The sequence below is a fragment of the Nylanderia fulva genome, unplaced genomic scaffold (genome assembly GCF_048542155.1).
Source record: "Nylanderia fulva isolate GAGA-0341 unplaced genomic scaffold, ASM4854215v1 Scaffold40, whole genome shotgun sequence".
Taxonomy (NCBI): Eukaryota; Metazoa; Arthropoda; class Insecta; order Hymenoptera; family Formicidae; genus Nylanderia; species Nylanderia fulva.
In genome coordinates, this window is record NW_028190477.1 from 1034322 (window position 1) to 1057467 (window position 23146).

At 38.5% G+C, this 23146-nt stretch overlaps 1 protein-coding gene and 1 long non-coding RNA gene across 6 annotated transcripts in view; one reads left to right on the forward strand and one right to left on the reverse strand.

Moving 5' to 3' along the window:
• The window catches only part of LOC114936433 (uncharacterized), a 198234-nt gene that overhangs the window by 94282 nt on the left and 80806 nt on the right, over window positions 1-23146 (reverse strand). The gene's annotated exons all lie outside the window — the stretch shown is intronic.
• The window catches only part of LOC114936429 (irregular chiasm C-roughest protein), a 137357-nt gene that overhangs the window by 24531 nt on the left and 89680 nt on the right, over window positions 1-23146 (forward strand). For both annotated transcript variants that reach the window (XM_029309617.2, XM_029309618.2), the window contains exon 2: window positions 14922-14981. In XM_029309617.2, coding sequence (XP_029165450.1) covers window positions 14922-14981 — 60 coding nt within the window. The remainder of the gene's footprint in view (window positions 1-14921; window positions 14982-23146) is intronic.

The window sequence follows — 23146 nt, forward strand, 5'->3', positions numbered from 1 at the left end:
ATATATATAAATTTTGATGGGAAAATGTGTAATACGTGTTCACGTGAAGAGATCCGACGAAAGTACGATGAAAATTATTTTGACTTTTTGGTTGTCGATGAGAGGCGCAAATAAAGTAAGTTTTCAAGTTTTAATGATCCAATCTCGAGGAGAGAACTCGAGAAATACGGACGATGTGGCGCGCGCGCGCTATCTAAGAGCTCGGCTCCTTCGCTTCGCATGTTGCGAAAACCAGAACCAATTGAGAATAATGTTAAACAACTGCATTTTCTTTCGAAAGTGTGAGTAATATCACTCATACTTTCCATTGCTTATTTGACCTCATCGCTTAACAACTCGTTATTTCTGCCATTGTTGAAAATAGTTGGAATGTGTTTTATACGAGCTTATCAATTTCTCGCTTGAAAATCGATCACGAAAATTCGAGCACGAATATATTCTTGCCGCTCTCAGCCGCCCGTCGTTGTGCGTCAGGAAAACAAAGTCAGTTATATCATCGGTGAACGTGACATCTGCCGCGCTCTGTCAAAATCGTGCGCTGCATCAAATAATAGAAATAACAAGCGCGGACAAAGAATCGAGATCTCTTGAGTAACTTTTCGCGGCGCGTATTTGTTACGTTTCGTCCGATGCAATCTAACAATGGCCGCAATTTGTGGAAACTCGATTGGATTGAGAGCCCATTCAAGTAGTACCGGGAATAGCTCAACTTAATCAAGATCCGCGGTAGCCAATTGCCAATTATGTTACAAAGAGCGTGCAATATTACCATCATCACCGACTGTTAATTTTGATACGAGTTTACCGGTGATGCCGGCGGGCTATCGCAGCCTCTCGATGGCCACTCTGGTAACGATTGTACCAGCTAGTGATGGTTTCAAGTGTCTCACCCCGCCAACTTCTTTTTAATACCTACTCTTTTTTCTCCTCGTTTTTCACCGAGAGAAGAAGAATGGCTCCGATGATAGATCATGCGTCAGTTATTTTATCGCTTTCAAGTAGATTTACTCAGAGACCATCTCCGTGTAATAAGTATCGATTCGAAAATGGTATAAAACGCGGCATTGAAATCGATTTTCGTTATTGTTTTAGTATACATTTCCTTCTCTCTTCTCTTAGTTTCTCGTTTCGTGCTATACATACATTTTTAAACTTGGATTTTTAACTATTTTCAACATAAAATGGTAAATATTGATGTTCAACTGAAAATGCTACATAGAGTTTATTAAAACTACACAGAGTATTAAAATCAGGATTGGCCGGAAAAGTCCAGTGAGTGAAAAAGCCATGGTAAATTTTTTTACTGTCCCAGGATTTATTCAATAGAATAAACTGACAAAAATTATATAAAATCAATTAATATATATATATATATATGTAACATATGAATATGTTTATATATTTATAATTTTATGTAAAAAGACATTTTTGTTTTAATTAATAAATCACATTATTATGATTTATAAAACAAAGTACCAATATATTAAATTGATATTATAATAAAGTCTCTTTCAAATTAAATTATGTAATAACTACTTCAATGGTTGCCTTTGTCTTTTGTAATGGTTACTTTAATGGCTGCTGTTGCTACTTTTAAACAATAATATGGAGATTTTACATTATATACGGAATTGCCGATAAAAAATAAAACGATTCATCAGCAAACAAAATGTTAACAATAATTGTTGTTGTTATATACATCGCTCTAATTATCTTAAATTAACAAGCTTTCTTTTCGGTTCGGTTCGTGCTTTATTCATTATTTCGTCATGAATTTTACTTGGTAAATCTCTAGAAAACTATTTTCTGTTTTTAAAGTACATAATCTGGTAGTTGAACTTGGATGAAATCTTTAAAATGTCTAAGACCCGAAAAAGTATATTTCAAGCATAAAAAATTTCACTGCCTTAATCAGTTCTTCTTTATGTTCAATTGTAGTTTCAATTTTATAATTTGCCATATTCATGAGTGTTTCAAAATATAAGAGCATGATTCGTTTTTGCCATTGAACTTTATTCCAAAAATGTGGTTTTGCCAACTCTGATTAAAATCACAGAGGAATATTTTGAAGATGATTATTTGCGTACATTCAAACAACCCTGAATAAAATTAAAATAAAATAATGATTTTAACTTTAGCGAAATTATCTAAATTATTCGATACAGCTCTACATAATCGTATTACAAAGATTTAATCTTCGACTTGCAAACTGTCAAATTATTTATTAATTTTGATTCTACGAGAAGCAAACTTTATTTGAACACACAATATATATTTTTAATATATTCTTTTATCGTTTTAACTTTCTTCCTTTCTTTCTCTCTCCAGAAAATAACTTTTCTAAATCTCTCTATTCATCGGGGAGTGATCAATCTTTCCTGAACAATGCATTACCTGCATGTTCACATGTTTCGAATCTATGTTCCATAATTTGAAGAAAATAATTTTGATTTTGTAAAAAAATATAACATTTATAACATATTTATATAACTGTTTGCATTTCTCTGAGCTTTTGTGTGTGTCATTGTTTTCAGTCTATTTTTTTAATTAAAATAAAAACAAATTGACATAAATATTTTGTGAAAATCAGATATAATTAATCTCTAACGCTCTAAAAATGCTTTCAGAAAACCTAATTGTTTTTTTGATAGAATTACAAAAATAATTCCTGTTCAACGCAAGCAAAATATATGTACATAGCTTATTTGAAGACTAACGAATACATGTATACAAATATATTTCAGCAATGTAAATGGCAAATACACACAAATGTGCACAGCGAGCACAGTGAAATTAAGCTTCTCGATAAATTGTTCTGCCGGCATAACGAACGTTCCTTCGTTAGCTGTATTCGAGTCGCGTAACCCCGATAGCGTTGAACAAGAACATGTGCTTGCAATCAAGATGTTCGATAGCCAAGAACCAATTAAGATTACAAAGAGAAGCCGATGGCTACAATATTACTGCATTAACCGGTACCGAATCGCGGCCGGCACGAAACGCGTCAGAGGGAATTATTCCCTTAAATGTAACCTCGTTCGATGCTTGTTAAACTTAATGAATTCCAAAGCGACTAGAGCGCGTACAGGAGACGCGACATTATTTGTTAATCTGGGTAATTTGTACATATATAATCCATCGCAGGATCAAATTTAAGGAAAAATTATGCACATCTATGCACATGTGACGAATTAATATCTCAGAAAAATTGTCTGGATTTTAGGAAAAGATGTTTCGAATAAAGATTCTTTCTTTTATGTAAGGACTTCGGTATTAGACTGACGTTAAAAATACGGAGTGCAGTTTTGAAATATTACAAGTATTTTACTCGGACTCTCCGCGCGTCCGGACGAATTCGCATGCGAGTTTTCCGGTAAACGTCGCAAATCGGAAAGCCCATATTTCGAAAGTAACTCTTCATTTGGCCGGAGGCATGTGGCTCGTAGTGCACGCGTGTATTTCCTTCCGGCGCGCGGCTCGGCGGAGCTAGTAGTCGCAACTGTATGATTTATTCAGACGACGCGGCGTAACCCGCGAATATTGTTTGCGAAACGGTCCGCGGGAATAGAAGGCATCGGTGCTCCATAAACAAGAGGCAACATGTATATTTAGGAAATAAGAACGGCGAGAAAAGCATCTGGTTGCATCGGTCGCGTTCGATTGCTTTTGATGTATAGAGGAAAAGAGAGAGAGAGAAAAAGAGACCAAGTGTACAAGTAATGAAACCGTATCTAAAATCTTCCCTCATTTTGGAAACTATGAATCTATAATATAATTTACAAAAATCGACGTAATGTGCAAAATGTAGAAGATATGATGTTACAAAATTGACAGTAATATGTATTTATTAATTTCCCCATCAAAAATAAAAATTTATCTGCAAACACTAAGATCAGACACTAAGCGCAATGACCTTGTGCAGTCCATGGACTGTCTGCAGACGGGTGCAGAAGGATGTATATTTTTAGCGAGACATCATGGCTAAAGTTCATAGGCGCCGAATACGATAATTATACATCTGAAGTTTATTACAAAATTTAATTATTAAGTTTTCACACTCACGTACATATGCAATCGCTGAATAATTTTAATGGTCTACTGGATACAAAATTGTTCAAAAAGTTACATTAAAATTTAAAAAGCACTTTATGCAAATATGAACAAAACTATATAAATAGCGCAGATATTTTATTTGATTAAATCGTATGAAACATAAATTGTAGTTGGTAAAATGAAAAAAAGCATGTTAATTTTATATGTAAATGGATCGTATGTGCATAAAGTATATTTGAAACTTAATTTATTCGAGACGACTATTATTTAGTAAGATACATCTGCATAATATTGACTTAAAATAAATGATCGTTTATCGATAATGCATTTGAGGAAAATTGAAACGTTGTAAAGTGGAGTCTCGACCAAACGAGAGCATATTTTAAAAGGATTTTGCGACGTCAATGTTTCGTCTGGACGAAATATCTATGTTCGCAAGACGAGAGAAAAACGAAAGTTAAATCGAGACTGTCTCGCATGTAGTCAAAGCTCAAGTAAATGTAGAAGCATTAGCTTTTACTGCAGCGTATTCCTTGGATTTTTGTGCCTGACACATGATATTCAAGTTCTGTTAAACTAAAAAGACTAAAGCTATCTTGCTGAGACAGAGTTAAGCGAGTTTGAGTTAGCAGTCTTCTTAGATAAGCTAAAGCGTAGAAGTTGAAGAAAATTAAAACGTGTGACCAGACTTAGAACGAACATAATATAATAAATTTAATAATATATTGTTTTAATAAAAGCTTCGATTTGATTAATAAATATCTCTGTAAATCTTTGATTTTTATTACATAAAAGAAACGTAATCAAAAAACATTATCAACATCTACAATAAACAGCTTTAGCTTTTTTTAAAATAAAATCAGTGTATTATCATTAAAAAAAATCAGTCGATAGCCATTGACGATCTTACAATCAGTTAATAATGACGGTTGTTTTAGTCAATATTTTAAAATATATATCTAACATTATTTATGAGAAAAATTGATTTTGATGAAATTTGACATTTCAAATTAAGAATTTTCCAACTTTAATTTTCATTATATTTAGCATTATATTTTGTTATAATTATTATAAAAGTAATTAAAGACCTAAGATGGAAAAACAAAGTGTGAGTTTTCTCGTCAAAGATCAGTAGATATTGATTAAAATCTCTGAAATTAAATTCTGTATTTCATCTTTAATCAGTGACAGTTTTACACTCGAGATACAATTTTGTTCTTTTTTTTTCTTCGCGAAATAGTGGGAGAAGTGTATCGAATTGCACGAACGTATCCTAAACGTTTCCGGCGTAAATGAGGTGTTCTAGAGGTAACATCAGGCAGCATGGAAACTCTCGATACGGGGAGGGTTGATGTACAGGGATGCCGAACTATTCCGCCATTTCGATAGGTTGTTGGCAGAAATCCGAGCGGGTCTCATCATTAAGTAAGAATCCATTACCGCGTTAGTGGCACGTCAATAACGAGAGACGGCGCGCAACGGAGGTCGCGTTAAATTATTCCGGTAACATCAAGGTGAACGAACACGGAAGGTCCTTCTCGCGCCTTTCTCTACATTATTAAAAAGAGTACGAGTCATTTAAAAGTATAATCGTCTACAGAAAAATATATATAATATATTCGGGAGAGTTTCCTCTCGCGATTACTATCGAGATCGAGAGAACAGGATAATTCATCAACATTCCATCCGTCTCGAATCTATTTTTACCTATCATCAATTTGTTCGTTCTTCGCATCACGAGCATAGTGCCTATGTATATTTCTCTATCGCACGTTCCGCGTATCATTTCTATACAAATCTATATGCACAATATATATACATAGATAGCAACATCCCGTATTTCTCGTATTCGTCTGGATTTTCGTCTTAGATTGCAGTCGTAGTGTAGGATATGCGAAAATCCGGCTTATCGATCGGGGTATAAAAATAAATATTGAGAAACGCATTCAAAATCGTCTTTGTCATCGAATATTTGCCCTCCCTCGAATTCGCAGCGTCGATATATATAGTTGTATATATATATAGTTACGTACAGCTTCATCTTTTTCCGTATGCGAAAGGGGTTAAAGCGAACCGTCGGAGCTCTCATCATTCCTTCCTCTCAGAAGGGGAAGGAGCAGGGTGTGGGAGAAAAGAGAGAGAGAGAGAGAGTTTCGAACGGATTCTCGCTGGGACGGCAAGCGCTATTTTCGGGAGAAACCTCGACTCGGGATAAGGCTGAAAGTACCCAATTACCCGAGGAACACAATACCTGGGAAATTTTTGCGAAGAAACTCAGAGCTGGGAGTAACTCGTTTCGCAAGGCATCGCTTTTCGAACGGTGTCGAAAGTATCGATTCTCAAAGGCCGTTCTCCGATTCTCTCTCTCTCTCTCTATCTCTCTTTCCTCGCATTTCCTGCGTTCGATCTGTAACTCTACCGTCGAAATAACGGGGAGCTTTTATCTTCGGAAAGGAGAAAGGGATTCCACATGTGCGAATGCGTGTAAAAATGAAAAGTTTAGTTTTAGTTTGAAAACTATCTTGAATTAAAATTGAACGGGTAAATGGAAAGAGAGAGGGTCGCATCGCGTATACGTTTAAATAAATGATCGTTCTATCAACGAGATTGTTACTATTCGACAGGAGTAGATTTATAAATGCGCCGGAAACTTTGTAAAAACGAGAACTACGCGCGGGGAATACACGAAAACTCGGGGAAATCGATGTAAAATTGCAACTGTCAATAGGATACAAATAAACTATTTTTGTGTGCAAGGATTGAAAACGCACACACCGATAACTTTTAGGTATGCGTTCAATTTCCAATTGCTATAGATATATACAAGGAAAAAAAGAGATTGCTTTACGGTAATTGCTGCGTTTCCGTTATTACAGATAAACAGAGAGATCGGTTTTCCGGCTCTACACTATACTCGCGTTTTAAACCGGTGGTACCCAACCCGAGTAAACTATCGCCAAACTACTCTGCGAGCTTTTGAGAAATATTTTGCGTTATGTATACGTGCGTTGGACTAACAACCAACTTTCTGGCACACATTTTATGAGTGCTCCATCGAACCAGGATAATACATCACACGTGGAGCTGCGGTACAAATGGTTGTTTTGTTACCTTTCCGACATTTTCTTCCGTACGCAATTCCGCGATAACAACATTCTGCATATCGCTATCACGGTGTGTTTAAATGATGAAAAAGTGGGAGAGCGTTGAAATCGCTGGATGGGAAAATGTATCGCGCGTGTATCCGTTTTTTTTTTTTTTTTTTTTTTTTTTTACGCCGCATCCAAACGGCGTTATGCGTCCTCGGCGGATTCCAAAAGGGAATTACGGTCCGGTCGCAACAGTCGGGCATTACATTTTACGCGATAACTCGATTATGTTTCACGGCTGGCGGCTCTCACGCACTTGCACGCAGGGTGCATCATAGTGCAACGACGTGTATTGTTTTATTACCCGACATCTTCTCGACGAGGTAGTTACTGATCGCCCTACGAACGACACGCGGACGCCTCCGTCCCGAGACACGCGAAAGAGACGTAACGCGAAGAAGTATAAAGGGAGAAATAAAAAGGTGTATAGTGGAACCGCAAGAAAAGCGCACGAATCCTTGTTTCGCACGCGTACGAGAGCGTCCTGCTCGGGCGCGAATCGCAATTAGACCGGCGCAATTACACCACTGCACGTCGCGGCGCACCACTAGCGTAAATAATACTACATCATTATTTACACCGGCCCTCTCTATGCGTTTCGCCCGTCCGGCTCGCTCGCTCTCTCTCTCTCTCTCTCTGCAAATTATATATGCGTATCGCTTTATAATTAACGCTTGCCCCATTTGGAATTATACCACAAACGTCTGTACTTTCAAATCCCCCTGCTTGTATTTTAATTACCGCTACGCGGGATGTCATATTCACGTCGATATACGGGAGCGTGTAAATGCGATATGTTTTGGATATTTATATAGTTTCGCGTACGAAGAGAAAAATATAAGAGGAGATATTTTTCTTAATCTTGGCGACGTGAAATCTCTATTGTAGCTCTGCGTGTCCTAGTACTCCGTTTTTGCATGATTGTTGTTAAAAAGTTGGAAAAAATACCTATATATACACCGGCATATTAAAAGTGTCGGCAGTTTTGTCGGAGGCGTGAGTTTTAATCGAATTAGAGCCCCGCCTTTCGCGAGGAGCGAAACTTTTCGCGACGTACGCTAATAGCATTAGCACGACAGACGTACGCGAAATTTGCACTCGGCGGCGAATCGCCGCCTGTTACTTTAATTTCCAGACACGTACGCGGACCGAGGGATGGAATTATGGGGTGGAGATATATCGCGGCACGTCCAATGGAAAGGGAGAGATCCGTCGCTGTCGATCGGTTTTGCTCTCTTTTCGGAATGGGATAAAGGAATGCGTTATTATAGGACGATCTTCCCTTCCGCTTCGCTTATCATCGCGCGCGTGTTTCCCATTTCTTCCCTCTTCTTTCACTCCGTGATGAATAAATCCGACGAATATCTCTGAATGACGGGGGACTTGGACCTAATCGAAACGATAGAAATTAACTTTCATCGTCTCGATTATATTTCATTGAAAAAAGATTACTCAAATAGACGTCACACCGAAAATATACAAGTAAATCTTGTTATTTGGAGACAATTTTATTTATTAAACCAAACCTTGTGGAAATAAGATTAACAAAACTACATTCTCCAATTAATTTCAAGTAGAGCTTACTTTAATAAAATTTAAATTCAAACTTTAATTATAAAGATACACGTTGGCAAAAATTGGGAACATGCAAAAATGATGACATCGCTTGACATTTTTGCTGAGGAAAAATCGCGTCCAAATGACGAGATCTACTTGTATATTTTCGAGGTGACACTTTACGTCAGACATCATGTATATATTTTAAAGCGAGATTTCAAAGAGAACATGACGACAATTTTAAATTCCATCAGGATATTAATTCAAAATATATATATATGTAATAATAATGTCATTGTTTTCGAAAATTTGAAGCGATTGAAAAAGAGAAGTCTCCTTTCAAAGTTATTTCAATTTGGTGACTTCGCTCCGAGATTTAGACTATGCGCGTCATACAATTTCGAGAAGAATACGGTAAAGTCGAAGAATACCGCGAAATCTGCCCAAAGAAAACTAAAAGCACGCTTAAGAGCTCGAGCGAACGTAACTAACTGTGAAAGCGCTATACGCCAAGTGAAACAGAAGTAGTATTTCCGCGAGTAACCACGCGGCTGAAATTCCTTTCGCACGAGCGAATTAAAATACATTGCGAGAGAGGACAAGAAGACGAAGTTGGGACAGGAACGAGGGAAATGACGTTAAATTTTACCGATGCCCGTGCATTTCACCTTTATCCTTTTAAAGGACGCGGCATGAATCACAAAGTGACCCGAATGGTATTTCGCACAAAAGGGAAGATTCTTGACCTCAAATATTTATGCGCCCTTCCTTTCTTCGTACGAGGAAAAAATATACGGGTGGATATGTGCCGTTTTAATCTTTTACCGTAATAAATAAAATACGCGAAAGAGAAAAAGAAACATTCGCGGATACGCAAAATACCGCGAGAATATTCCATGATGATATATTACGCTCTCCTTCGTCGAAAAGTCAAGAAAACTCCCCGACGCTTTGGTCTGCTTTTCGAATCGAGGGTTCGCATTATCCTCGCTCAATTTCCTCTCGTTTTATGTAGCCGCGTGTCTCTTTATCCTCCAGCCGAGGCTGGAGGTTTTTTATCCTTACCTAGCAAGGTGCGGAATAGTCAGTGAAGGCGATGTGGCCCGAGAGCTAGAAGAGCGAAGATATAAAGACGATAAATGAAGGAGCTTTCAAAGAAAACCGGAAACTACTTCAAAAAACGAAATAAGTGTCGGCTAAGTTACCGACATCGGTCTCTCTCTCTCTCTCTCTCTCTCCGGGGAAAGGACGCCTCGCGGCAATCGATTTTTGAAAATTCTGTCATCTGACGTAAGCGAAGTGGAAAAAGGACGGGGGAGAGGGTTCATTTTTCTGCGTCTGTGCATGATGGGAAAGGATAAAAGGGAAGTGGAAGAAAATGCGAGATCGATCTGCGCTCACGAGTTAGCTTCAAATACACTCTCCAAGCTTAATTTCTCTTCGTGCATACTCGTATTTTCAAAAATGATTAATAGCACGATATGTACGTTTTATTATCGAAAACGATGCATTTTACAAAAGAAAAATCGCCCTATCCATTTTTCGCCAATTCGGGAATATTCTTTATATACGCGTAAGAGAGAGAGATTCTCCGAAAGAGAGCGAATAAAGGAAGAGATTCAGGTGCTCGAGAACTTTTGAAACGCAAAATAAAAGTCGTTAAAAGTTATTGGGTCACAAGAAGAAACTTTCGAAGTGAGCAATTTCGAAAATTTCGTAGGCGAGCCAGCGTGAGCGAGCCAATATCAACAAAAGAGCGAAGAACTCGTGTAATTGGCGAGAATTCCTTATGATTACGCGTCTTTCTGATATTTCTTACCGTCTATCCTCGGTAAAGTATAGAAAACTCGATGAGCCCCACCGAGGTAGATATTACGCGGGAAAATAGCGTCTTAAAATTCTGCAAGCAAATCGGCAACTGCACTAAAATTTGGAGACCGGCACAAAATTGCTACGGGTAGGATGAAAACTAGAAGCCAACTATTTCAAAAACTACGTCGGTGCATGGACGAAGAAATGAACAAAGTAGCGGTGCAAGAGCGAAAAGGGGTCTCTCTCCTTCTTTCTCTTCCTCGTTTTCTCGTCTCAGGAATTTTCGTATAAGTACAAAGAGCCTTCGAACATATCGCGCACATTCCCTCGCGGAATCTATCCGTTTCTCGCCACGTTTTGTCGAACGGGAATTATTCTTTGCCGATTTCAAGGCATTTATCTTTTCTTGCTTACGACGCAATCTTCGTTTTCTCGTATATTTGCTTGAAGAATTGAGAATCTTCGCGATGGAAGGGGCGTGGTACATATATATATATATATATATATAGTAGAACGAGACAAAGAAAAAAAAAGAAGAAGGAAATATAAATTCGTTCGAGCTTGAATCGAGCTTCTCGAGCAAAGTCGACGTTTCTAATGAGAAGTAACGCGAATGCCAGCCAGACTACGCCAAGTCCGGCCCTTCCTCTTCTCGCTTCTCTCGTGCAGCGTAATGTAAAAAGACATTTCAAAAAGATGGCGCATAGATAAGATAGACGGAAAGATATATTTCGCGAAATATTACCGGTTGAAATATATTCGCTCTCATACGCTACGCTTTTCAGATCGAGAGAATACATTATTCTCAATCGATTTCCTTTCGCTTTACTTTGCAGCATGTCCCTTTGACTTCCCCTTGACATTTTCTGCCTTCTTCCTCTCCCGTCTCTTTAGCAGTACGTGCGGCGGAGCTGATTTTCAGATCGAGAAAAAGAAAAGATAAGAAGGGTGAAAGTAAGTTGAGCTTTTCAAAGGAAACCAGAAACTGTGTTGGAAATAAAATGAAAGTTACTGTGCTGGGAGTGCCGCGAGAACTCTTCCGGAGACCCTCTGACGTGAGCGGTTTTGCGAATTTCGTGATTAAGAGCAACAAGAAAACAGAGACTTGTGATGTAGAGTAAGACGAGCGTGTGAGGGAGGAGGATGCTACAAGTAAAGGACGCGATAAGGAAGGAAAATATCGACTTATGTACTGCTATCGAACTAGACGTATTAAAGATAAATATCGGAAAGCGAGAGTTATTTCTCGGCATTTAAGTCGTGTGTATTTCTCTCTCTCTTCGTGTGTATATATCATTTTATTTTAAAAAATACAATTTGTATTTTGCAAGATATTTATAATAAATAAGATATAGAAAAATATATTATAATTAATCAAATTAAGCAGCGCGATTTCAATTTCAAGTATACAGCGCTATAAACAATAAAATTTCATTGAGAAGAGAATCAATTAGTAGCTGATTTTTCAATGAAATCTTGCGGTAATCAATGAAGCATGAGCAAAATAAAGGAACAGAGTGTAAATTGTAAATGTTTTCACGAAAGATCAGGAAAATCTCATCACCATTTTAATCAATGACACTTTCACTAATTCAGTGTAAGAAAAGCGCGAGATTACATAACAATTATATTGTGAGCGAGAAATTTTAAAAAATATTTCTAGAACAAGAAGTGCCATTTTCTGGAAAATAAGTTTATAACAAAGTGAGCACTATAGTCGTGGCGTGAGAGAATCTGTACCGTAGACGAGATTTCTGAAATCTCATCATTACAGACGATAACGACGATAATAGTCGCGGTAGAAACAACGAGTGACGAGGTAACAAAGAAAATTCTGGTTGTTTCTTTTTGATGCCGGTGCCCAGGGAGTCGTAAGAATAACACAAGTTGAAGGAATTATGTTTTCCTTTTGTCCGCGACGTGGACAAAGACTCGCCGAGGAAAATGGCAGACTCGTCGAGAGGAAGAATTCTTTGGTCTGACAAGAATGGAATAAAGGCCGAAAAAAAGGAAGGGAATGCTGCTAATTTTAGTATGAGGTGTAATCGCGTTAAATTAATAATTTCAGATGCGACAGTAGATCAAAACGTAATTTTATTTTTTAATTATTTAGTGATCCTTTTTTTTCTTGGGCTCTTTCATATTTTTAATACTTTTAAAATATATGCAGCTTTATGCCGCATTTTTCAAAGCATACACAGATTTATACTTTATCTCTGACGAAACAGTCAAAGACTTTCAGAGCGCGAAAGCACATGCAGCATTTTTAATATATTATCATAAATGAAATACGTTCGACAAAGCGCGAATGCCTAAAATATTCAAAAGGTCAACATCAATATTGAAATATCCTTCAAAGTTTATTAAAAGATGCGTCTTCGCTATATAATTACCTGCTGACTATCAGCCATGATGAAACTCGAGCAGCATAATAAAGCGAAAAATGAAACGAGAGGAACGTACCATCATGGCGATCCATAGTATTGTTGTTTAGTGCAGGGAGAATAATGTCATCACGGTAACCGGCATTTTCTCCATGAATGCGAGACCCCGAGTAAAATTATGCTGCAGAATAGCTCAAAACATTTTGAATGAGAACAATAACGGACTTCATTTAAATTTTATTTTTATTTCTATAAGTTTTCAAGTATTGCTTTTGTTTAATCATATTGTCGGCGAATTAAATTTCTATGTAAATTAATGTACATAGCTAAATTATCAGAAAGAACAGTCTTTAAAAGTACCTATACGTATCAAGAAAATTATATATTTCATCTTGTTATAATAAATCAAAATTTACACGTATTTTCTCAAGGAAACTAAAGATATTTTAAATCGTGTAAAAAATGTAGTATTGATATCTTTATATAATAATACCATACACGGCAAATATTTCTACAAGTTTGTGAATGGTCTCTCAGTTACGCATTTATATTATTCATCATTATAAATCAACAAGTTTGTTGATTCATCATTGTTCGTTTTCGCATAAAATATACGTTCTCCACATTTTACGATTCAGTGGAAAATTCTGCTTGACAGAAAATGGGGCTGATCGATCTTTGATTGAATATATATTCAGAGAGGACATGCTGCAATGTATCGTGGAACTATACAAGATGCATCTTCGATTATGTTTGCTCGACGTTCAGCGATAACGCACTCGTCCGTGCAATCGTTTCCTCGATATCGCGACGTTGATCGACCGTTGTCGTTCGAGAGAGAGAGAGGGACTATTACTACTTGGTCGTTCCTTTTCAAGGGGTTCTCTCAAGGTCGATGACATTACGTCCCTTTTAATTGGCGACGCATGCGCGCGGCAGAGGGTGCCCTCGCGATTTAATGCTCTGGGCGTGAGCAGTCACGCATTTCACGCGGACGAAATAGCCTCTTGAATTAAGCAGAGCACGGACCCAGAGGCATCTGGAACGAGTTTACCGGGGCTCATGCATACGTTTACGCGGTCACCCCCGATCCCGGGATCCATAACCGCGGTCGCGTCCCGTCGTTCCATCATCCGCGATCCAAATCACGAACGAGCCACCAAATCCCAGCTCGTATCGAATCACCTAGCCCCGTTTCTTTCCTTCCTTTTCCATAACCGTAGACGAGAGTTTGATCATTTCACAAATTAGTGGATTACACGCGCTCGAAATCTTAATTCGCAATTTACGTGTTACGGCGGCATGGCGGAGCTCATTAATGATAAGATATGCATCGGCTCTTATTTGCATGACGCGTAACGCGTCTTGGGCCGATTCTTGGGATGCGAATTCTAACGGCGAACGCCCACGGGATATCGCGCAAACGCGAATTAATCCTTTCATAATGATGGATGAGTTATCTCGATCTAATGCCGCCGTCTCGCGCTTTAGATGAGATCTATGTCGCGATCTCACATCGTCTGTCTGCCACTTTGGACAGGAATATATGGTGGCTATATAAGATACAGGTTACACACGAGAGAGAGAGAGATATTAACGATATTACTTTGGAAAGATTGAATGAAAGTATTTCGCGAATATGTTAAATCGAGACACAAGGAAACTATATATTTTAAATATATATATATATACAATATACGTCTACAGAATATATATTTCTCTTGGTTCGGTAAATATGTAATTGTATTTCGAGGCGAGCACCTCGGAGAACGAAAGAGGATGTTAAAAAAGTAGCGAATGTGGTCCTCAAATTCGGTACTATTTTAACATTCTCCTTTACCGAGTGTCAGAATGGAAATGTGTGGCAATTTTCATTATACCGCTCTCTTTCAAATGTATTTTCAAATATGCTAAATATGCTAAAAAAATCGAAAATGAACAGAAAAATTATTTCTTTCTTTTGCAGATTATCAGGGAGCCTCCCACATCCGCCCATCGGCACGAAGCCATTCTGCAAAACAAACAGGTACGAAGAAGCACGTTCTATTCAGCTAACAATCACATCATCCGGTTCTTAAATGAGAATAATCAAGTGTACAATCTGTACATATACGTACATGTGCGATTTAATTTGAGAAATATTTCTACCCGTGCACACGTAATTCACACGGGCACTAGTCTCGTGTTCTTGCGGGACTATATCGCGAGGGATCGTATTATAGCTCGCGAGAAAGCGACACGCGCGCGTCTCTCTATTCCGAAATGGCTTATGAGTGCGATTTCGGTCGACCAAATGTAGTCCCCCGGAATAATAGTTGGATGCAGCACGAGGGAATTCGCCGAATACACTTTAACCAGATTACATACGCTCCGAATTGCGAGAATCGTTTTATGTGTACACGCACGCGCTCTATATAATTAGAGAAATACTCCCCCTCTTCGTTCGAAGTAAGCCGCTTTACTTCTTATCCGCGCAGTGATTCTCGACAAATTATTGGATTTCGCGAAGGGACTTTTACGTTAGCCTATAATAATATTCTATTAATTAATTTATATACTTCGTAACGGCGTGATTTATTCATTCGACACACGCGGTAACAAAAGCTTTGTGTGTGCGTAATGGGATTTAAATATTAATTCCTATCTCCGTGCGTTTAATTGATCAAGCGTTAATAAAATAAATTGAGAAGACGGGATATTAATAAGAATTAATAAAATGAATATGATCTTATAATAAGAAATATTGAATTATATCACAATCGAAGTTATATTAAGTGCAACCGTTCGAATCTGTCGCAGCCAGCGTCGCGTCGATAACAAATTTATAATGCACCCAGAGAGAAAGAGAGAGAGAGAACAATGTCATAAAATATCGAAATATTGGATCCGGATAAACATTTGAAGAAAATTTGATTTCAATATTAATCATATTCTTAAGCGTGTGTCGCGAAAAACAGTTCATTTCGTATAATCGATATCACCGTAGTATTTATCCGCTCATCTTCATATTATTCTGTCCTTTACGAGCAATAGATGATAAATTTTTCCAAGTATGTCGTATCCCCCTTCGAATATTTCTAGTCGAGGGCTATTCCACCAGCTCGGAGAGCCTATAACGATCGAGTTACTCTCCCGCGCACGTGAAGTATAACTGCATACATTATACGATTCTCTATCATGCCGCTCGCTATGCCTCTCATCAAATCGAGGAACGTGATATTGAGATGTGCGCGAATTGCAAATGAATACGATGATAATAGGACGAGATTGGACACACAACGAGCTTTTTCTTCAACATACTTTCGTGATTGCGTTAACCGTCGAATACCGAGGAATGATAAAAGGTAAACGCGAGGGCAATACCTTATTTATCCACGGGAAAAGTCAATGGAGAGAAGACCATCACCATAGTATGTAAATCAATTCTTCCTCGCCTAGAGCGTTACGTGGATAAAGTTGAGAAATAGATTTGAGTAGAATATCTTTAGGAGATGGGTGCGCGCGCGAGCTCTCTCTCTCTCTCTTTTTCGTTTGACGTTAAATTTTTCTCAGAATACTGGAGCGGATTCTCTCTCTTTCCGCCGAAGATAAAATGAGAGTCGACTCGAAAGTGGCGAGGGGATCGCGCTAGTAGTAGTATGGCGCAGTTTTTTAAGGAGATGAATAAATGAGTACGACGACCTCGCAAAGAGAGTAACCCCGGGCAGGGTCTCTCTTCTTCTGAACCAGTCGCCTACAGGCGATTTCTGTCACCGTTTCTCCTTACCTGCCGCCGCCGCGCTACGCAACATCAAATATTTCACGACAAACGCGAGACAGCGGGTCTGCTAAACAGACGGCTTTTGACAAATTCCCAAGCGAATGACGTATAATCGTGTCGCGCTGTATTCCGCGCGCAACGAATCGTTGAAAACGAACCTTCCGGTGTTGTTTTGCGCGTTAGAGTTTAGTCTCTCCCTCTTAATGGAAAACAAAACGGAAATGTGTACAAGTGATTCCCCTCGCGAATTCGCTCGTAATCTTCCACGCGCTCGCGATGCTCGTTTTCGTTTTCCTTCGCCGCGATCAGTCCAGACATATTCGGGGAAATCGATATCGCAGGAAGCCAATATAGACACATTCGTCCAACAGTTAAACCAGTTCTTATCGGGTAATGTTAGTTCGTTCATTCAACAGGCTGAGGAGAGCCCTGGGCTAGTCCCGCGCCAGCGGCTTTGGTTCATTGATTTTTACTGGCTTTTCTTCGGGATGAGGCACGCGAGGAACGACCGTGTGCGCCTCGTTTTGTTCCTTGTGTAACGCAATCATATATTCCGCTCGCCTTCGGTAAAAGTAATAAAACAAATCCGAGTGAAATAAATTAGATTGACTAATTTTTTGATATAATGTTATACAATTTTAACTCTATACTTTTAGTGTAGCGCAGAAAAGTGCTATATGGGAGGAATGGATACATTTTTTTCTTTTCCGAGTTTATACATGTTTGAATATTTTGGCATCATAACTTTGGAGTACAATGCATTGTGTCTTATTTTTATTTCTGCTTTCGGGAGAAGAGAGAGGGATATTATTTTTCTATTCTCTATTTTTATAATTTCCACTCAATCAATCACTTTTCGATGCACGGTTAACCGCCGAATGTCAAACTGTCAATACGAAATTCATCACCGAGCCGAATTTGCACACACGATTCATACGGTTGGCAATCAATCAATATTGCAAAAAAGACGATAATGATACTTAAAATATTTCAGTCTCATGTTTTAATGGTAAGCGTGACAAATTTGTGAAAAATTCATTTTTATTTTTCACATAATTGTGAAGCTTTTAATGCTAAAAATAATCCGAAATTAAAGAGATAAAATATTACTATTTAAAATACCGCGATTTATAAATAAATGTATAAATGTATTAATAAGAGTGTTCAAAGAAAAAATTTAAATACATTTATTTATAAGTTTTATTTTACCGTATAAAAATTAATCTAATTTGTAACTTTTATTTTACTGTACACTTCGTACTTAAAGTGGATTGTATAAATTATGAACCTAGATGATTGGAGTGCGTCAAATTTTAATATATTTAAAATTTAGTAAATACATTTAATTAATATATAGTTAATGTTAGATATACAAATCCATATTTCACAATTTTTAGAAGATTAATAAAAAATTAACGAATTAGAGCGAGCAGGCATAGATCATCATAACACGGAGAAAATTATGTCATGCGCTAATAATAACCATTCATTTGATATAACTTATAAATGAACACAGAGAAGCACAGGTAAACACAGATAGACAACAAGATATTACACATATTCAAGTCTGCCGAAAAACCAAAATCACTTACAAATCATTGTACTGATCATTCATACTTAAATATTGCGGAAAATGAACTAATTCCGAGCTTAATATCACATTCAATAGCACAATATAAGCTCTCGCCATATTTCATGGAAAATTGAAAAATACAAGGATGCAGGACTTAATCGAAGAGAGAGAGAGAGAGAGAGAGAGAGAGAGAGAGAGAGAATTTAGAGCAAGAATAAAGTAGGTATACATAATCCGTAAGATTTACTTTAAATATAGAATGGGGTGTCTAAGGCGATTTTACAAATTACGGATTTACACTTCTTCGGAAGTCTTCAATTTGCCTACCGTCGGATTTTCTCGAAATCATAGTATACGAAGTTATGCTCACACCTGTCTGACCGTGAGACCGCGAAACAGGAATCTGCAGCAAAGTGGAGGCGAGTGGAGGAAGATAGCGCATTGCCATTTTAGGGGGTTAAATAAATAAGCGCGACCCGACTCTCATGATCCGGTTGAGAATGGCCTTCGGCCAGTCCCGTTTTCACCGGCGGTTTCTGTCCATTGATTTTTGTCCGTTTTCCCGTCCGCGTGGGGCGAAACGACACGCCATTACACCACTATGGCAATTACGCGACTACGTTAAGCATTTACTACGTCGGCTTTATTATCATAGCCAACGCGCGGGCCGCGCGCTTTTGCTTTGCACATATACTCACGTATAACGAGCATACGGCAGTACGCGAGAGTGGACTATTATAAATTCATACTTCCAATATTGTCATACCATGCCAGATTTTATTCCGAGAGAGAGAGAGAGAGACTTAATCATTCATTTACGGAATTACAAATACAAATGTTAGCCTTTCCGCAGAGATGTATCTCTCGACAATCGTTCCGCGTAAACCACAAATTCTCCTTCTCCAGTCAGCTTCTTTGCCTTGTTGATCTATTTTATTTGCATCGGATCATCTTTCCGATCGATTCACGAACCGGATTTTCCAACGTTTCGGAGCGTCGAAAACTCGGGATACAGTTGAAGGTATTATGGTTATGAATATAGAAATAAATCCAGAAACAGAGAAGTCGCGTTTTATTTGGATTGAAATATTAAAATAGAATTTTTTAAGTTTAATATAGAATTCTAATTTAGTGCGACTAAAAATGTCAGAGATTATTTCAGTTTAATTTTCAATTTAATATTAAGCAACAAAGTAAGCGTATCTAAATTTTATTTAATAAAGTTTTACTTAATTCCCGATTTGAAAGGCACGAGTGAATCTTGCAAGAATTAAAAATTCCAAAAGTGATGGTTATTTATTTTCCACGTTACATAACTATCCAATTGTTTGACATTTCTTAATGTTGTATATAATAGTACAATTCTGCTTCCTAGCTATTACATTTCTTGCGCAAACAAAATATAACGAATTCTGTCGAGGAAAATGGAAATTCCTGAAGTTTCCGTATTTCTATTCCCCCTGCAGGGCAATAGGATTTACTAGCACTGTTTTCGGCAGTCTTGCTTTATGAAGCAATAACTCTCAACGATAAATCGGAAGTTGTTATGTAAAACGATATTATAAAAAAAAATATTGGAAACATTTCCCGAAAATTAAATATTATACCGAAATTTTTTTCTAAAATATATCCGCTGTACATAAAAACAATGTTTAGAAATCATTCCTATATTGCATAACTAGCTCTATATATATATATATATAAATATATGTACAAGTATGAATTAAACCATAAAATTAAAAACGAAGAAAAGAAATGAATTATGCACATATTGCCGGGTGTCGGACACATAAAAACTTTGCATTTGAAAGTTAATTTGCTCGAAACTACCACTTGGTAGGTAGGTAATTTTTGCATAACACGGTCCATGTAATCCGTTACAAATACTTGGTAAAAGTTGCAATCACTTTCGCGGGGCGAATAATATGTAAATTTATATAACCTATATCTATAACACACCAAATAACACACCTTCGCAACCCTATAGCGATGAGGTAGCGTAGAGGTAGCGAGCCGTAGGAATTTTCAATGCTAATTTTCAACATAGCTGCCTGTTTCGCGGTCGTTGCCACGTCGACAAAACCGTACTCCGGGACATTGTGCAAATGCAGCTGATCCTTCCTCCCCCAGTCTCTCCCGTTCGATTAAGAAGCAAAAACAACGCCCGAGCATTGGCTTTGTATTCCTGATTAACGTTCCGAACTCTCCTCCTTTTCCTTCTCCCTGACTCGTGTATTATTAATATACGCGGCAAGTCTGGATCGAGCAGGAACACTGACCGAAAAAGCTCCGTCCGTCATTCGCCGGCAATTTTTGTTTTACTAATATTAGCAATTTTAACATGGCTGGCTGACTTTGGAGAGAGCGACAAAGGGAGGGAGAAAGAGTAAGCCGCAAAGCAGATTACCCCGGGGCCAGAATCTTTTTCCTTTTCTTTTCCCTTTTTTACTCTCATCCTTTTTTTTTTTTAATTTGTACGCCGCTGTGTAACATTGTAGTTCGTGTAGACGCGCCGTGTTCCTCGCGGCGGAAAATCTTTCAAGGAAAACCGAGACGCGCCGAGAGAGAGAGAGAGAGAGACGAGGACTAAAATTAGCGGAAGAAAATCATGAACGTTTCATGACGCGCTCGTTTAAACGCGGTTGACAATGCCTTGAAAAAAATAAATAAATAAATAAATAAGAGAGCTCTTTTGATATCTTTCGTAAAATATGCAACTGAAAGAAATTAGGTTCTTCGTATCGTTGCAGTTGTGTGTTATACGAGGAAGACGGATCGGACGACGCGTGCGTGAAAATATAAAATGTTAAAATAGACGAACGCACGATATTACGTCAATCGGATTATTATCGCGATAAAAACAAAACTTCTTTTGCAGGCAGTTTCTGTTCGATGCCTATTTGTCCGTAAAGCGCCGTGATATAAAAATATTTCAAGCAACACCGTACTGAATTAAATCGACTGTAAATAATTACAACACTGCCGGGGATAGCTAGAACGCAATTCTCCGCAAGGGAGGCACGTATTATTTCGCTGATAAGACCATTTTATTTTTGTTCCTGCCGCTCTTATTTATATACCCGTTCGACGGATTATTTTTTTTTTTTTATCCCTAATTACGCAGTTCCACGTCGTCGATATTTTTCCATCCCTTACGTTGCGTTTGCGCGTATATGTATATCGCATAAATTTAATTGACATAAAAACAAAAGCGTCTCTCTGAAAGGGAGGAAAAAAAAAAAAAAGGAAAAACATTCGTCGTGCGAAAATATAGTTACAAAAATCTTGACCTTTTTGAATAGACGGCAAGATTTTCGAAGAGGTTCTCTCTCTCTCTCGAGGGAAGGTTATTCAAACGAGCACAGTTGATATGTGAAATGCATGTCGTCCTAAAAGAATGTTCCTCTCACGGAGAAACGTAGAATTTTCCGTAGCAAGAGAGAGAGACGCTTCTCTCTCGCGCCAGCGTGAAGGAGGTCACGTCATTACTGTTATCAGAGGCTGCGGTGAAGCAGCCGTCTATCAAATTTACGCATCCGTCCCTTACCTGACTGTGTTCCGCTATTACAGCAAACGATGTATTCAAAGGAACTAAACGAGTTACATTTCCGGCCCTCGCGATATTCGAAACATTTCGCGGCGCACGTGGTTCATTAAATAGAGTATCTCTAGTCTGCCATCACGTGGTATGGTTCGCCACCGCGAATGGGGGAGGGTAGAGGGTAAAACCAACGAGGCGACTGAAGTTAAAAGGAGAACGGGATCAAGAATAGCATTCGCGACGAGGGGTGAAAAAAAAGAGAGAGAGAGAGACGGAAAGAGAGTATTCGCGTTCGTGTGCAAACGCGCTAGCGCCTAGAGCGCTATAACGTTTTCTAGGGTAGACGGAATGGTGGTGGCAGTGTGCTGTGTCGAACGAGGGACGACCGGAGGGACGGAAGGGGTAATAGGAGACCGGGTGAAAGGTGGGGTTGCCGCTCGATACCACTGCGGCACGGCCAAAGTCGAAGCTATACTCTCTCTCTCTCTCGCTCCTTCCCTTTTTCACCCTACTACGCTGCCACCCTCTCGCTCGCTCCCGCGTAACCTGGTACGTGCGCACTATAGCAAACGGCCTACAGCCTTTGCCCGGTATCTACCCCCGAAATCTACCCCGAGAGCGACCCTCTAACTCCGCCGTCTCTCACGCGCTCATCCCCGACCCATCCCTCAGGATCCCTCGAGAGGGATCTACTGACTGCGCGGCTCTTTAAACAACGAGACACCTTTCCCTCGACTACGTCTCAATTCTCGCCCCGGAAGAAGCGTCGTTTTTCCAGGCTGGTTCAGCCGCGCGCGCGCGCGTAACCGTGATCGGCCGGTTCTCTCGACCTACCAGTTTCTCATCTCGTCATGTGTGTTCCTCCGTCTCTATTTCTCTCTCTTTCTTTCTCGCGATTTCTACACCCTGACCTTTCTACTACCCTCCATCCATCCGGCGATATCGATCTCTGTTAGACTTGTAAAAGAACGACTCCATTAAGAAGAATCGCGCCACTTGTCATATTTATGTAAAATAAATTCATGCAAGTTAAAGGAGAAATGTGAAATAGAACGAAATTTTTATCCGCGGATTACTTCATCCCGGAAAATAAGGTAGATAGATAATTTCTGTTAACTAATATTCCTCCACGTGACCACACCTATACAGGCAGCGTTTTTCTTGGTGGTGAAACAATTTCGCTAAGAGCTATGATATTATAAGTAGTAATTTATTTAATTAAATTGCTTCCCTTCTATGAGTTAAAGCCCAGCATTATAGATAAATTCTAATTTAGTCTCTAAAATAGTCTTTTAGTCACTCTTATATATAGAAATG